This window comes from Rattus norvegicus, chromosome 6 (assembly GCF_036323735.1).
Source record: "Rattus norvegicus strain BN/NHsdMcwi chromosome 6, GRCr8, whole genome shotgun sequence".
NCBI classification, from domain to species: Eukaryota; Metazoa; Chordata; class Mammalia; order Rodentia; family Muridae; genus Rattus; species Rattus norvegicus.
In genome coordinates, this window is record NC_086024.1 from 20,023,998 (window position 1) to 20,041,839 (window position 17,842).

At 45.0% G+C, this 17,842-nt stretch overlaps 1 protein-coding gene across 12 annotated transcripts in view; it reads left to right on the forward strand.

The window, feature by feature from the left end:
* Positions 1–5,248: 5,248 nt before the first annotated feature.
* Map4k3 (mitogen-activated protein kinase kinase kinase kinase 3) overlaps positions 5,249–17,842 on the forward strand; it is a 169,338-nt gene continuing 156,744 nt past the window's right edge. For 4 of the 12 annotated variants that reach the window (XM_039111729.2, XM_039111727.2, XM_017594019.3 and 1 more), the window contains exon 1: positions 5,250–5,630. In XM_039111729.2, the coding sequence (XP_038967657.1) occupies positions 5,535–5,630 (96 nt within the window). In that variant the 5' untranslated portion in view covers positions 5,250–5,534. Of the gene's footprint in view, positions 5,631–17,842 lie in introns of all 12 variants that reach the window. The other 8 variants (XM_063261504.1, XM_006239656.5, XM_039111730.2 and 5 more) reach the window with 4 other exon arrangements.

A 17,842-nucleotide genomic window follows, 5' to 3' on the forward strand; every position in this document is an offset into this window, starting at 1 on the left:
AGGCAACAGTTTCCTGCGGTCCTTCAGGAAAGGAGACAAAGTCGAGATGCAAAGGCAGGTGAGACCCTTTTCTTAAAACAAATACCTTTCCAGCTGGTCTGTGATAATCATTTCATATATATCATGTCACACACTAAGCATATTTATTGATAATTATACTCCAGGAAGACCTAAAAGAGAATAATTTGTTTTTGTTTTTGTTTTTAATTACAAAACATAAGCTGGGGATGTTACTCAGTTGGGTGTTTGCCTAGTGTGTCACAGCCCTGGCTTCGTTCCCAAGCACCACATGAACTGGTTAATAGGGTACCACATTTTTAATGAAGGCAGGAGGATTAGGAGTTCAAGGTTATTCTCCGCCACAGAGTGGGCATGAGGCCAGCTTGGGCTACATGAGATCCTAGCTGAAAAATAAATTTCACAAAAGCCATCAGACTTTTTAGACTCATTGCCCTTGGCTCTTCCTGTCCCCATCCTTGAAACACGCAGTTAGGCTGGACAGGTGGCTCGGTAGTTCAGAGAATTTACTGGGCTTCCAAAGGACCTAAGTTTGGTTCTTAGCATCCATATCAGGTGGATCACAAGCACCTGTAACTCCAGCTACAGGAGATCTAGCACCCTCTTCGGGGCTTCCCAGGCAAACACACATGCACCCACTCTTACTTGAGTCATATTATTTCACATACATGTCTGATTTTCCTCTCCAGTGTATGGCCTGGTGGTAGTCTCTGAAAATAATTTAAATATGCATATCTGTGTTTTCGTGTGTTCACATGAATGTATCAGGTCCTCTGGAGCCAGCGATGGAGGCATTCGTGAGCAATCGATATGAGTGCTGGGCGCTGAAGTAGAACCCCCTAGAAGACAGTATGCACCTTTTTTTTTTTTTTAAGATTTTATGTATATGAGTACACTGTCGCTGTCTTCAGACACACCAGAAGAGGGCATCAGATCTCATTACAGATGGTTGTGAGTCACCATATGGTTGCTGGGAATTGAACTCAGGACCTCTGGAAGAGCAGTCAGTGCTCTTAACCACTGAGCCATCTCTCCAGCCTTGGCAATCTTTTTTTTTTTTTTTTTTTTTTTTTTTTTATCTAACTTTTGCTAGGTGTTCCCTTTGCAGAGCCTCTATCGTATCCAAGTGTGAGTGCCAGTTATGGTAAATCGGCAGCGCTGTCATCAGTAAGTCATGAAAATAGAGCAGTAAAAAATGGGAGTTAGTACTGTGATCAAGAAATTTCTAAGGCAGGACCCCAGGAGAGCCTGGTTACTGGTCTGGATATGCTGGCCATGAGGGAGGCAGCCCGGGGTAGCTTTTTCACATAGCTCTGCTGGGCAGTGCTTACAAAGATGTCGACGTAAGAGCCCGAGGCTGATGAGCATTCTTGGAGAACACCATCTCCCCTTCTTTGCCTGACTACCCTCAATGAATTCAGACATCAATTTTAGCATCAGTCCCCGATCTTCCAGTGTGTAGTAATGTTGCTCCCCTGAGCTTCTGTGCTTCTGCTTGTTCTTTTGTTTTCCTATGGCTATATACTGTATGGTGAGCATATACTGCCTTGTTACTCCCACCTTCCCTTTTCTTGCTCCTCCCCTTCCTGCCAATCCTCTATTTTCCCCTGGACAATTTCACTTCCACTTTCACTTAATATATACCCACATGGTTTTCTGTGACTATATGCAGGAACTACAAACCAGAGAAAATATGATATCACTTGCCTGAGACTGGCTTTCTGTCTCTGGTTGCATCTATTTTCCCACAAATGACATAACTTCAGTCTTCATTATGGCTGAAAACAATTCAATTGTGTATATATACCACATCTTCCTTATCCGTTTCTCTCTTGACGAACACCTACGTCGGTGCCATAACTTAGCTATTGTGAATTGCGCTGCAATAAACATCAGTGTGGAGCCATCTCTGTGAGAATGCTGATTTGGAGTCTTTGGGTAAATACCCACGAGGGGTATAGCTGGGCCTCATAGCAGATCCACTTCTAGATTCTTGAGAAACCTCCATACCAATTTTCATAGAGGCTGGACTAAGTTTACATTCCCACCAGCACATGTGGACTCCCTTTGGTCCACATTCTCTGTTTCTTTTCTTGCTGACTGACATTCTGACTGGTGTAAGATAGAATTTCTGTGTAGTTTGGGCTTGCATTGCTCTGATGACTGGTGAGGATGGCCATTTTTTTTTTCATAGGTTTACTGGCCATCTCTATTCCTTTGGGCCGTTCATTTCTGAAACCCATTTATTGACCGGGTTGTTTGTGACATTACAAACTGGAGAGCAGGTGCTTCAGCTCCCTTTCTGTGTTCTTTTACCACCAGAACCGAATGCTCATCCCTTAAGCCCGTTGCAGAACAATTCAATTTAAATAAAAGCATTACACAAACTATGTGTGGCTTATTGTAAGAAAAAAAAAGAGAATATGGTGGGATATGTTGTGTAAACAGAATAGACTGGTGGCTAGGAATCTAGCCTTTGCTATTAAGCTGCCTCTGTAAAAACAAACAAACAAACAAACAAACAAAACCTGAGCTTTCTTATATGACCTTGAGTAGCTTAGTTAGCCTGTGATGCCATAAAAAGCTGTAATATGATCTAGGCTATCAGGTTGCTGTGTGAATTAAATGAGATAATATGCGGGAAGTAATTGGCTCCTTGTAAGCACCCAGTCCTGGAAGACAACACTGTTTCCTGCATGTTATTAAGAGCGTTCACTCACCGTATTTAATCTACTGGTAAGGTGGATTCCTTCGCACAGCATTCAAGCAACAGTAAAGCTAAGGGTGAAACCCAGATGGTTTCTAAGAATGTTTCTAAACATAGAAGGGGGAAGCCCTTTCTCTTATTCAAAGTGAGTGCCTGGGCTGGAGAAGATGGCTCAGTGGTTAAGAGCACTGACTGCTCTTCCCAAGGTCCTGAGTTCAATTCCCAGCAACCACATGGTGGCCCACAACCATCTGTAAAGAGATCTGATGCCTTCTTCTGGTGTGTGTGAAGACAGCTTCAGTGTACTTATATATAATAAATGAATAAATAAATCTTAAAAAAAAAAGAGTATGTCTCAAGGGGTTGGGGATTTAGCTCAGTGGTAGAGCGCTTGCCTAGCAAGCGCAAGGCCCTGGGTACGGTCCTCAGCTCCGGGGAAAAAAAAAAAAAGTGAGTGCCTGATCATTAGTATTACTTGTAGCAAAGTAGCGGCGAATTAGATGGGGCTCGGGGGTGGTAGAGAGTATTGTATTTAGCTGTATGGGTAGATCCCCAAAGGAACAAAGTATTTTTACTCCTTGTGAGCAGTTAATTACAAAAAGACCTTTTTATTTATGGCCTACCCCATATGGCAAGTTGGGCCCCTACAAGAAAATCTGTCTCAGAAAAAAGGAGTAGCTAAGCCCTGCCAAAATGGAACAAACAAAACTTGAAAGCCGGTTCCAACCCCATGAAATGTCTCTCCCTTTGAAAGAAGCCTATTAGTGATGCAAACACTCGGTTATCTGCAGAGATGATAATCCCAGCAAACAAAACAGTGAAACCATTAGAACTTTCTGGTGCAAGTGATTCAGTCCTGGAAACTTGGCTTTTTTTTTTTTTTTTCCTTTAGCACGAAAAGGGCAGAAAGCAAGCAGAGCTGGTGTGGATTTGGGAGACTTAACATCTCCTTATCTGAATCCAGGACTAATTATCTGCCTGTTTAGCCTAAAGAAGACAAACAGTTCTCCCTCCACCCACAGCACAGGCAGAAGGCAGGCCTGCTCCTCAGCCTCTGCTAGTGCCTTCAACCAGGAGAAAGAAGCTGGGAAAACCACGTATGGTCCCCAGTAGCTCAGATACCATGGCCTTAAGGTTTCTCCTGAATTAATCCTGTGACATGCACTCCTGGGGCATCAATGTAAGCAACACTGTCACAATCTGATGCTTTAGGATACTTAAACACTGTACAATTGGAAGGCAGTTTATGTGGTACAGAGAGGGGCCTTTCCCAACAGCTTTTAGTCAATTACTCCAGTAAACACACACGTCCTGACTCTGCAGTCAAGGTTGCTGCTGCCCTTACAGAGATGCCCCAGCTCGGCCTCCCAAGTGCTTGGATGGCAGGCATATGCCACCACATTTGGTGTGGAGTAAACAATTTGCAAATTTAGTCAATAGGTAATTTTACCGTAAGTAACATGATAGAAAAGTTTAAAAAAAAATATGAGGTCGCTAACTTCTTTTCTTTTCTTTTCTTTTTTTTCGGAGCTGGGGATTGAACCTAGGGCCTTGCGTTTGCTAGGCAAGTGCTCTACCGCTGAGCTAAATCCCCAACCCCTTGAGGTCGTTAACTTTAAGTAGTTCGTCCAACTATTCCTTAACAGGTGTGATGAGACCTAGTTTTTGAGAAGGAATTAGGCAGAAAGGCACATTAGTCCTTAGGTGTGGTTCCTAAAGAGATCAGAAGAGCATTTTTGAAGCAAAAAAATCCAACGGACCGCCGGAGTGGTCCTCGGTGACTTGGCTACAGTTTTTGGAAATGCGTAGTAGTTAAGTTTACTTAGAACCCAACATGACCCTTCCATTACCTACATCCTTTCTAAGATAACTTTTAGCAGTCTGGACGTGATGCTGGCTATCTGGATCTTATGCTGGGTGGAGCGCTGGGCAGGTAAGGTCGCAGCTACGTAGCCTCGGGATGGTCACGTGTTTGCATTTCAGGTGTGGGAATAGATCCTGTCCAGGCCACACCCTCTACAACCTCCCCAGTCTCAGGGTTGTCAGCTTGCTTAGTCCCCGCCCCCGGCTTTGACAACCCAGCCTTCTCCCTGGACAGAGGTCAATCACGGCTTTGGTTTTGCACTGCTTTCCGCCCACGCCCTCCATGAACTCCCCTCGCACCCTCATCTTCACCCCCGTTCTCTATGCACCCCAGTCAAGAACCCAAGTGTCACTGCCCTCCAGGGTCTTGCTCACCTTCCTGATGGGGACCTCCTCCCCCTAAACTTTGGAAAAAGGGTCGTGGCTCTCGTTGTAGCCCGCGTGTGACTACTCCTAAAAAGTTGGGGAATACCATCTTGTGCATTCCAACTACTACCTGTTCAGGCGCAGGGACCACAAGAAGCAAGGAGTCCAACTTTGTTACTGGGAGTCTGGCGCGTCCAGCGCGTACGGACAGATTCGCAAGCCGGGAGCGCGCAGGGCTCGCCGGGAGCGCGCGGCCTCGGGGATGGCGGCTGCGCAGTGTCGCGCGGGCCGGGAACGGGAGGGCGGGCGGAGCGGCGGGCGGAAGCCATGTTGGAGCTGCACCCTGAGCGAGGGGCTGCGGGCGCGCTCCTCTCCTGGTGGGTGTGACCCGGCTCCGCGCGGCGGCGGGGGGCGGGGACGCCGGGCGGCTCGTCGTGGTCGGCGGCGGCCGCGGCGTGCAGCCGGGCGATTGTGACCGGCGGCGGAGCCGGGCCGGCCGCGGGCGCTCCCTCCGTGCGGCCCCCCTGAGCGCCCCCCCTCCCCGGGCCGGGAGGGAGGCGGGGGGCACCCGGGGCCCGCCATGAACCCGGGCTTCGACCTGTCCCGCCGGAACCCGCAGGAGGACTTCGAGCTGATCCAACGCATAGGCAGCGGCACCTACGGCGACGTCTACAAGGTGAGGGCAGGGGCCGCCGAGCCCGGGCCTGCGCCGCCCGGACGGAACAAAGAGGCAGGCGTGGGACCGCAGCCCTCAGCGTCCTCACCGGAGCGGTGTCCGGGACGCGCGGTCTCTGACCCCAGCCTCTACTGCGCCCAGTCCCGGGAAGGGCTGCCTCTGGAGCCGCGGCGCTCCTGGGAGTGCGGAGCGGGGCTGGGTGCTTGTTGCCTGGGCAGGGTCTGTGTGACGAACCGAGGTGCTGGGGCTTGGCGTTTGACAAACCTACGTGCCCCTCCGGGACCTGGGATCATTGGCCGGTGGCTGGGAGCTGCTGTCCGTCTGGGCCTGCTGGATCTGCCCTAACGCTGGGCAGCCTCCACCTACAGTCTTAGCCTTTAGCCTCTTAACATCTGCTTGTCAGTTTCTTGTGATTTTCCAAGTAGTCTTGTTTTGTAGAGAGAGAGATGTTTTTGGAGGTAGGAAAGCAACTTCGTTTTTCTATTTCTCCAAGAAGAATTGGGTAGTGGTGTTTGGTTTTGTCAGTGTCACATAGGGATCAACATAGGAATCAGTTGTTTCTTTCCTTTTTTTTTTTTTTTTTTTTTTTTTTTTTTTTTTGTGAATCGAGGATCTAGGAAGGGTATTGGTTTGACAGGGTTAGAATTCAAAGCTGTTTAGCAGTCCAGCGTTTCTGTTGCAAAGGGACCACTTCTAAATGTGGGAGGATAAATCATTCCTCTCAGGCCAGCTCAACTCTTGGCCTCACGAAGTCTGCCAAGAAGGGAGGTGGATGGTGCCAAAGGTGGCAGCAGTCTTGATTTAGTTGCCTATCTACTTACTTGGTAACTAAAGTTTTCCAGAACACCTGAGGATGCCTAGAGAAACTTAGTATTATGTTGGAAAGTTTAGTTTTCCCTTTGTTTTTTGTCCATGCTAAAGCAATGAGTTTTTATTCTTGCCCCAGTGGAATGTGTAAGGTAAGGTAGCCAGTAACTCAGGTCCCTCACATAGCACACCACTTTCCTCTGTTGACAAAGGTGGGTTGAGCAAAACTACAGTGTATAACTTAGCAGCCACGTATTGGCATACTAAAGACAGCAATGGACCCAGATTTATTTGAAGTCTTTTTTTTTTTCTGGACAAGAACAACATTGAACAGCAGTTTCAGTCACTTTTGTGCCATAAAGAGGACGGCAGGGTTGCTAGCGCAGAACAAGAGGGCCTGATTTATCCTGCTCCGGTCTCTCAGCTTCTAGACAAGATCTGAAAGATGATAGGACCATGCCCAGGGCAGTGATGAGAAGGGATGATACCACATTGGGGGATGGTGATTCAAAGGCCAGAGACACCAGTATGAAGCTGAGGAAGAAGAAGCCTGAGCAGCCACAGAGACCCTGGCCGTGGACCCTGGTTCCTGTAGACCTTTTAGCTGGGGGTCTTATGGGGAGTAAACTTAAGATATGGACTTTTCCATTCTTTCTTAAAGTGCGTGCATGCGTGTGTGCGTGTGTGTGTGTGTGTGTGTGTGTGTGTGTGTGTGTGTGTGTGTCCGTGTCCATGGAGCCCAGAAGAGGGCATCAGATTGCTTGGAGCTGGAGTTCCAGGCAGTTGTGAGCCATCTGACAAGGGTGCTGGGAACCAAGTTTGAGTCATGGAAGAACAGCCTGTGCTCTTAGCTGCTGAGCTGTCTTTCCAGGCCCCATTTCTTTCCTTCCTTTTTGTTTTACTTTCCAGTATACAGGATTTTGCTGTGTATATCAAGCTGGCATGAAAGTCATAATCCTCTCCCCCTATGCCCCCTGACCAGGAGAGGTGTGGGCATGCATACTGTATCTGATTTAGACTTGGACTTCTGGGCAGAGGCTCAGGCTCAGGCTTGCTTAGGTAGATCCTCAGAACACACGAAAAGTGGAATGAGGGTACTACAGGAGTTACATGACATGTATCACATGCACACACACACACACACACACACACATGCACACACACACGAATACTTGGACTTTAAACATTCCCTGTCATGATGGCCAGAGTGCATTGTGGGGAACGAGCAGTTAAGAGGCTTGGGACAGTCCCGAGAATAATAATGGTGTTTTAGAATTTGGTCTTGACTTAAGGTAGAAATATATCCAAATCCAAGATCTAGTAACTGTCTGGGGGAATCTTGATTATAGTAGATGAAAAGTTAAATTTTGTCTCAAGTAGCAATGTGTACAGAGAAATTTTGGCACACTTGCATATGCCTCTGTGCGCATGTGTGTGTGTGTGTGTGTGTGTGTGTGTGTGTGTGTTTCTAGTTCTTGAGGTCGTCTCATGTTGCTCAGACAGAGTTTGAAATTGTTACGTAGCCAAGAATGATGTTTTACCAGGGTTATAGGTAGGTTCCTGATAGGAATAATTAGCTATGTGTCTACCATATTTAAAAACAAACCTAAAAAAACAAGAAGAAGACAGCTAAATTCTGTATACTGAAAAATATATGTGTTCCCAGCACATGCCTGTAATCTCAGCCCTTGGGAAGCTGAGGCAGGAGAATGCTGGCTACCAGTTCAGGGCCAGCCTGGCCTATGTGGTGAGTATGAGTAGCAGAATAAGACTGTCTCAAAGCAAACTCATTTAATATAGATGGTAACTTGTTTGACTAAAAAGAAAAAAATTCGAGTCTGTAATTCTTCTCTCTAAATGTAACAGAAGTCTGGCAGGTCGATAAATCTTGTCAGCCATTCATGATGACGTAGCTAACTACGTCCGAAGTGCTTGCTATCCGGCATGTACTTACTGGAAGTTTCCTCCCTATTCCTACAACTATGTTGTGAGGCAGATGCAGTTGAAGAAGCAGGCATAAGGAGGTTTAACTTTCTAAAGTTGGTACATGGCAAAGGTAAAAGCTGACTAGTTTGTAGGCTGGATTCTACATCAGTGGAAGGCACCGTCTCTGTAAAGATGGACTCGGATAGATTATGTGATGCTGAATTTCCTAGGGAAGAAACTGAGGCCCACTAGCCCTGGGCATTTGGACTGTGGCACACTCTGAGTTTTGTGTGGCTCTTTTGGCAGCTCCTCACTCACTTGGTTTTGTAGCCTGCCAGTGCACATCAGAAAATCGAAGCTTGATTCCTGCCTGCCAGACTCTTTCAATCACCAGAGACCCTGGTGATGTCTCTGTTCTAGAGAATCACTATGTGGTGTCTGCGTCTCACCTCCTGCCACCTAAACAGCCCAAGCCGAACCTACCTTTCTTTTCACGACCAAGCCTCACCGTGAAGATACAGCTTTTCCACATTTGTTTTGCTGTTAGGTGTTTCTGACACACATGCCACTGATGAGCTGGAGAAAAGTGAGTCTTGTTTCTAAAAGCCGGTGTACGAGCGTTGTTGCTCCTTAAACTGTCAGTGAGTAGGCGCTAAAAATGGAGTGGTGGGTCTATTAAGTAAGTACGTTAGACCTAATTATAGTAATTCTTGGGAGGTTGGTGTTTCAAGGGATTTTTATTTTGAAAACTCTTCCACCCACTGCAGTAACAGTTACTGTATTTGTAGCTTGTTTAGAGAGTGCTGACCTGGGCTGTTGACGATTTGGGATCCAGCACCTATGCAGCTTGTAAAACACACTTATCGTTACAGGGCTACTTCTTCTGCTACTGTTCTTACCATCACAGGTCCTTCTAGTTGGTGCAAAGTGAACGACTTGACTTTTACCCCGAAAATAAGTTTTTTCCCCTTTCTTTTTTCACCCTTTCCCTCCCTCTGTCCCACCTTCCCTCGTCCCTTCCTTCGTTTCAGCCACTGTGGTCCATTTCATCTGCACTGTCTGAGAATACGCGAACACACATTTTTAAAGAGAGAAATTATATTACCTATGACTTGCCATGTAACCGTGCACAGTCGTTATCAGCCATGAAGCATTTGTACAAGGGTTACCTAGGAGCCGTGAGGCAGACAGGTAGAGCTGCCGATGGCCCCAAGATGATCATGAAGTGCTCTGAAGAAACATTGTTATATGTGTTTGTTCTTCCTTTTTTCGTGTGAAATGGCCCAGCAAGCATGTCTAGCCACGGGCCCCATATGACTCAGGATAGCTATGAATGCAGCCCAAACACAAAATCATAAACTTACCTAATAGGTTATAGAAAGGGGGGGGACTAGCTTTTTTCTTTCAATTCCATGGTTCATTCTTCTTTCTTTTGTATGATTTTTTTTATGGATTTTTTATTTACATTTCAAATGTTATCCCCTTTCCCCCACCCAACCACCCACCCCTTTCTGCCTCCCCACCCTGACATTCCCCTACGCTGGGGGGTCCAGCCTTGGGAGGATCAAGGGCTTCCTCCTCCCTTTGGTGCCCAACAAGGCCATCCTCTGCTACATATCAATTCCATGGTTCTCAAGTGTGAACCTTTTAGATGAATATGCTGTATTACATGTTAAAAGGTTGACATGGATGTAAGGATTCTTTATGTTCTCGATGAGAATGTAATGAGCTTAGGTTTGTCATTGGAGGAACTGTATTGGAGAAATTGGGACATTTTGTATAGTTCATACTGTCTGCATGTAATATCTCTGTGTGTTGTACTGTCTTTCCATAGACATGGCACTTTTCCAGTTTAGTTCAAATTATTGCTGCCCCTACAGTCTTTGCTTTTCTAGGTTTATTTCAGGAATCCTATTATGTATCTCTACGCCAAGCCCTGTGTTCTCTTAAGCTCTGTCCCTTTGCCTTGCACTGATCTTGTCGCCCATTAGGGAGGCCTCTGTTTTGACAGTGTGTTATAGCTTGAGTCCTTGGAGCGATCTCTGACTTCTGGATTAGATTTTCAGGCATTAGTCACAGTCCCTACACAGATGCTTCAGGGAATGCCACACCATGGGTACAGTAAAGACCCAAGAGGCAGTGAAAGGACTCAGCAGGTAAAGAGCTTTCCTTAAAGCCTTGCAGTCTGAGGCTGATTCTACATAAGGTGGTAGGAGAAAACCGACTCTGTAGAGTTGCCCTTTGACCCCCACAAACATGCCTTACAACAATAACAACAGTAGTAATAAAGTAATAATAGTAATAATAGCACTGTGTTAAGCCTGCCAAACTCTGCTCGACCCAGCAAACTTCAAGCTTAGCTTGGTTATTGGGTTCTTTTTCTCCATACCTGTTGCTTCTCCTTAGAACTAGTGTCCTGTAGGACATACTTTGGAAATGTTGACAATATTTTCTTTTTAAGTCTACGTATGGTTGAAAGTCATTGCCTCAGAAGTAAAGGCTACAGTGTAATTAAGCCCCAAAGCCCCACTTGTGTATCCATCTACATAAGATTTGAAGTAGGTGGGAAATTGGGCAGGAGAAAACATCGAGGCATAGGTAATAAGCCAGAAAGTCAATGTAGTGTTTAGAGAAATGTGCGTTAGCTTCCTTGTGACTGTGTCTTTCAAGGTATCCAGATGTCAACAAAGATGGCTTTTCCATTATAGTTAGCACTCACAGAAGAAAACTTTGTAGAGCTCTCAGGGCCATGTTGGTAGTTTGTCCGTTGTTTGTTGTTTCTGAGGCAGACAGTCTCGTAGCCTAAGCTGCCTGCTGTATCCTGAGATTGCAGGCTTCTGCCACCTCACCTGGTCGGACTGTTGTCCATCCTCCCGTCAGATGAAGAACATGAAGACTTGAAGCACTTAAGAGCAGCCGGCCATAGCTGGCAGAAGTCCTGCTCACTTGTGCTTCTGTGGAGAGCGAAGTCTAGAGCAATAGTTCTCAACTTCTGGGTCGTGACCTCCTTTGTGGGGGGAAGTCGAGTGATCCTTTTATGAGGGTCACCTAAGGCCATCAGAAAACACGGGTATTTGCATTACAATTCCTAACAGTTTGCTTTCAGTCTTTGTGTGGTTCGTGTGTAGTCTCTGTAAATGTACATCGTAGACATGATTTGTATTGAGATGAATAATTGGGAAATTGTCTTGTGAGAAAGGATTGACCAGCAATCATACACTGAACAGCTCTAATAGAAAGCAGATGTATTGGGGACAGTGGGTGGTAGAAATGGCAGGGTTTGGTACACAGTATTTATAGGAATGTAAGATGTATATCTACTTTTAGTTATCCAAGTTTGAGACCAAAACCTTACTGGTTTCCTCATTCTCATACTCTCCACAGCTGAGCTGTCTGTGGTGTCATGGCAGTCTAAAGAGCACGTTCTGGAGCCAGGCTCCCTGTTGTCACGACCTACTAGCTCCATGACCCCGTCCTCCTCTGTGTGCCGTAGGTCCTCCTGTTGTGATGGTGTTGTCTGGGAAAGGGTTAGAACTGTGTGGCCAGTTGCTGCTAATGTGACTCTATCTTTTTCCTGCTACCCCTCCCCCTCATCTTTGTTTCCTCACTTCCCATCTCTACTCAGAATCTCTGCCTCCCTTCCTGGCCTCTAGATGGCATGTCTTTTCATTTCCATCATGTTGAAGCTACACACTTAGTATCATTAAAAGGGTTATAGTTAGGATATAGTTCTCATATCACTTTTAGTAAGTCTGTCCATTACCCTCCACCCAATATCTATCTTTCTGGAAAATATCCATACTTGGTAGAACTAGAATATTAGGAATACAAGTAAATTAGAATTAAACAATTTGCCACCGAAAGTGAAAAAATATTTAGAATGAGAAAAGATATCCCAACAAAGTACTATCAACTAACTTAGAGAAAGGCTCTTTCTCCCGGGATTTAAGCATCCGATTAGAAGGAGTGTTCATGTGAGATAGTTCCTGATAGCAACCTGGCAGTGTCCACACAGTCTACTCTGCCTGTGCCAGCAGCTCTTGGCATCCAGAGAAGTCATGCGAGCACCAGGCTCTCATTTGGTTACATTCATAGACAGTTCAGCTCTCCCCATTTTTTCTGAGTTTCTCAGTATAGCCTGTGTCACTCACTACATGTCATGTTTTACCAGAGTGTAAATCCAGAACGATTTTGCTTGATTCAGCGCTGGATCTTGAGGGCCTAGAAGAGTGACCGATACATAGAGTGTCAGTGAGTATCTGGAAGGAAGAAGTACGAGACACAGGAGAATGGCAGCTCCATGAGTGGCAGGACAGACCATTGTTTCCGACGGGCAGAGCTCACAGCACAGTGCTGCTGGGTCAGTCCTAAGGCTCTGGCATTAGTGAGCGCAGAACGCCAGACATTCCAGCATTGTCATGCACAAGAAGTCACTGTCGTTTATGCTGAAGATTTCATGGCCATAAATGGGTGTGATAGACCCCTAATCCAACAGACTGAAATACAAAATAGTCTGAAATCCAAAGCAGTGTAGCAGAGATTGATGTCACAGGTGGGAAGTTCAGTTCTGATCTCACTGGTGCAGCCCGGATATAGGTATGCTGAGAAGACATTAGTAACACTTCCTCTAAGCAGTTTGAACAGGGCGCAAGAAACAGGTGAACTTCATCTTTAAACTTGGTCCTGAGCCCAAAATCCCACTATGCATATGTAATAGTTCAATGTTTGGGGGAATCAAAAACCATTTGGTTCAAAGTACTTTCTAAGGGAGTCTCAACTCTAAAAATTCACCACTAAGTTCTTCTTTATATGTTGCTGCTTGAAAACATGATTGAATTTTTAGGGAAAGAACTTTGTTCAGCAGTAGGAAAAGAAACCTTAAATTCAAGAAATGGAATTGTGTTTTCTTTTGCTGTTGTTTGGCGTTTACAGTTCTTTTTTATGATCTGGAAGAGGCTGTTTCTGTTGCAGATCCTTCAACCTGCGATTCTAGATGAGGGTCCCAGTGCAGTGGTGCTGGCTGCCTTTGTCCTGTAACTATGTGACTGGTTTTCAGAAAGACATTTTTGTTGTTGCTTAAACTCTTCTTAGGAATTTGAAGTACTGAGTTGTTTTGTTTTTATTTGTGTAAATCTTCCACCGTCTTTACCTGAACACTCTCTCTTTACTGCCTGTAGGTTAAAGGATACCCATTTACTAATACGTTAGGCTCAGTGGTCTCAAAGAACCGGTAAGATTTAGGTAACTTGGAGGAGGCAGGGAAGAGAGTGGGCAGCCATCCAGGTGATATGTAATGATGGGTAAAGGATTGAGGAAGAAAAAAGGTTGACAAGCATGGAAGGCACTCGGAGTGGAACATGGAGAAAAAAGGTTGCTGGATAAGTAGGGCCAAACTTGTGGGACATGGGTTAATACAACAGCATGGGCTCTGGGGGCATAGAAGGCTTTCCTGTGGGAGTAACAGTGCTAGAAGTGTCCTGTAGTTCTGACAGTCATGACCACAGATCTGAGAGGAAGGGCAGAAATACTTGCTACAGAACCCTGACATTGTATATATTAGTGATACTCATTGCTGTTCACAGTAGCAAATATATCTGCGAAATAAAAAATATTGCTAGTAATAAACTGTTCATATTAGAATAAATCACATTTTAATGAAAAATAACTTTTTTAAACAAAAAATCGAATGAGGGTGACCTTGGTGTGTTTTGAAATGTGTTTCCTGTCTGGTTAAAACGAACACAGAATCTCAGTTCTACTTTTCTAGCCTGTGGCAATGTTTGGCTGAAATACAAGAAAACGATCTGGTCTCACATAGGTGGAGTTGGAGAAGAGAGAATACTCTTCTCTGCCCCTTGAGAAGTGGTGGCCTCTTTCCAGTTCCTTGCATGTGAAGCTGGAGCGGCACTCAGTCTTGTCATCCACACATGGCTTTTGTCATCATGCTTTGGCCATTTGGGAAAATGCAGGTTTCCTATGTTGTCTGGGTCTTCTTCAAGTGCCCCAAACAGGCTTCCCAGGAGTCTGATTCTGCTTGACAGTGCTGGCTGGATGCGTGGCTGCCACAAACGCTATCTATCAGTTGTTTCACTGGTGCAACATGCATTTAATTCATTTTCAAGAAAATGTCTGTCATATACCCAGTCATGAGCAGCCCAGTTTCCCTGTGGTCGCTCTGAGTAAAGCTGGTGTACCATGGAGAAGCAGCTGGCTCGGCTTGCAGCTCACAGTGGCAGAAGAGCTGCGGCACTGCACAAGTGTCTCGTGTGCACGTCTAGTTTCATCACACAGGGTATGAGACGGTATGGATTGTGGAGTCAAGATGTAATAAAAATAGTAATGTTGTACTCCAACAAAGACATTCTCTGGTAGAAACGAGTGTGCCCTCTGAATCTGCGGCAGCGAAGAGCATGTGAGTGCTAGTTACTGTGTGTCTACTTCCTCGGTTTGTGCTGAGGCTTAGTCATGGTGGAAAATAGCATTTTTTGTACTGTTCTGAAAATAGTTTTGACTTCCTGGACCAAAAAGAATCTCAGGAAGTTTCAGGGATTCTGGGACTTTGCTCCAAGGTTATTTGAAGTAAGCTAAGGTGTTTGAGCTTTGTTGCTATAACAAAACGCCTGAGAAAAACGACTTAATGAAAAAGAAGGCTTAAGCTTGGCTCATAGCTTAAAAGGTTTCCATGCCTAGACACTTAACCTCTGGGCCTGTGGAGGTGCAGTATCTCATGGCCGTGGTAGTGTGTGGTGGGGAGGCTTGTTCTGATCACAGCAGCTCAGCGGCAGAGTAACAGGAAGGGGCTGGGCCCCAATCCCTTCCAAGACTTTGCACAAGGACTGGTGAGATCAGTTTCTTTTGAGGACTGAAGCATTATTAGGAAGACATGAAAAGCTCTGTCTTTTCAAAGTGCTACAGATTCAGAGGGCAGCTTCTAAAAGGATAAGTGGGCCAGCATATATATCTTATAGACAATAAACAATAAGAAAAAATATTTTAAAATAAATACTTTTAATGTTTTTAGACACAAATATTTTATAAATCTGTTTACTGTTGTATAATTTTAAAAAGTACATGGGTCTGGAGAGGTGGCTTATTGGGTAAGAGTAGGCACTGCTCTGGCAGACTCCCAGGACCATGTCAGGCTGTCATCTCCAGCCCTGCTTCTAGGTGATCTCACACTGGCACCCAGACACCTAAATAAATAGATAACTCTTCTAAAACTACAGTGAAGCACAGATTATATGCTTCAGTTATGTGGTTCTGACAATGTATACAGCTGTGTGGTCCAGTGTCGTAGTAAGATGGACCGTTCCATGCATTTCCAGGACATTACAGAGGCTCCCTGGTGTCCCCCCACTGAACCACGTTAGTGCTGCTCCAGTTCATGCCACAGGTTCTCCAGTGACGCCTGACACCACGAAGTGTCTTCTGAAGCTGAGTGTACGTGGATCACAGATGACTGCTGGCCTCTAGGGGAAGCCACTTAGCGGTACATAGCCGGACCCTGTGCGGGGTCGCTCTCCTCTGCTGATGAGGGCTGTACTTTCACGGCTACTTCACTGTCCCGATCACTGTGATTTGAAAGTTGAAATCAGGTAATGTGTATGTTCCAGCATTGCTATGTTTTTCACAATCGCCTTTTCTAGTTATAGCCTTGGCTTTTTATACATATTTCAGGATTAGTTTTCAATGTAAATATAAAAGCTTGTTGGAATTTTTGTAGGTTTTTTTTTTTTAATTAACACAAATTGTAAACTTGGGGAGGAGGCAGGAAGTGTAGTGCAGCCTCAGGGTCCCGTGCTCAGCCGTCCTGTGGCCATAGCCTATCTGCTCAGCCATCCTATGGCCATAGCCTATCTGCACAGCTGATTGACGCTCAGGCTGCTTTTACCAGCTTGTGCGTGTGCTCGTTTAAACACTCTTTGAATATCGTTATCATTTTGCAATATTTTATCACATACATAGCCTGCTGGGATTTTGATTGGAGCTGTGTGAGATCTGCAGATTAATTTATGGAGAATTAAGGTCTTATCATCATTGAATCTTCTTATCTCTGGCTGTAATATATCTATATATTTAGATTTTATAAAAATCTCATCAATATTTTTGTTATTTTTTAAAAATTCATAAATTTTATCCCTAGCCTATTCTGATGATACTACAGCAAAAAGGTAATTATGGGATAGTCAAGACAGTACATTAGTCATTTTGTGAGCCGCGTTTTCATTTCTTATTAAAGTCCTCACTGTGCTAATGAGGTCTGACCTCCTTTGGCTTAACCTTGTTCATTTTTAGCCCTGAGCATATGGACTCCTCTTAACATTGGCAACAAGGAAAAGACTAGAAAAAGGGCTATTTAAAAACCCCATTTTTGTACCGTCAAAGATGAAAACAATGGCCTCACGCACTCGGCTTATTTTTATATGTGAGATATTATATTTATATGTGCATATTTTTTAGAATGCATCATCTTTGACTTTAGAAGGAGAAATGTACTTGAAGGTTGCTTTTTTCACAGGAAAAACAAGCAGCAGAGCAGTGCTGGATTGTTGAGAAGAGCCCACCATGTTTCTTTCTGATCTCGACAGCTTGTGGCCTGGTGTCAGGATATGCTATGGATAGAGACACATCTAAGTAGCATTTCTAAGGTAGAAGTTGAACATTTAAGGACAACAATGAGGCTTAGACTGTAGAAATTTAAGACTTCCTGGAAACACTGATCTTGATTTAGTGCTTAAGGAAAATTGGATCTCTGTATGTAAAGAACTACAAAGTCAGTCAGAAGAATGTGTGGGCTGAGTAGAGCGTTGGCAAATTGCTTGCCAAGCAAGCATGAAAATCGGAGTTCAGATTCCTCCAGTCCCCACACAAAGGCCAACTGCAGTGGCACACGCCTCTGAGCCCAGCGTTGGGCAGATTGAGATAGAGGATCCCTGGAGCTGAGAAGCCAGCCGGTCTAACCTAGTCAGTGAGCTCTGGGTGTAGTGATAGACCTTGTCTCAAAGAAACCGAGAGTGAGAGTGACCGAGGGAGATACACATGCTGTAGAAACGTATGTATACATATGCCACACATAGTCACTCCCGAGGGATGAAAGTGGTAACTTTTCTTAGTAAAGGGCATATGGGGAAATGAGATAGATAATGTTTCAGAAATTTAATATACAGGTGAGTGCCAGTTAAGAATTGGCAGGGCTTGTCAGATGGCTCAGCAGGTAAAGGCTTGTATCACCAAGCCTGATGACCTGACTTTGATCCCTGAAATCTCCAAGGTAGAGAGAACTGACTTCTGCAAGACGCTCTCCACCATTCGTAATCATACCATGGTATGCACCCCTTTCCACAATAAATAGATAGATAAGTCTTTGAAAAGAAGTAGGAACACGATTTATTTTGTTGTGCATTCCAAATTCATTAGTACCAACCTTGTCTTTCTGATGTTGGGAAGCTGGTGGTTGGTATGTGGTGACATTTCTCACC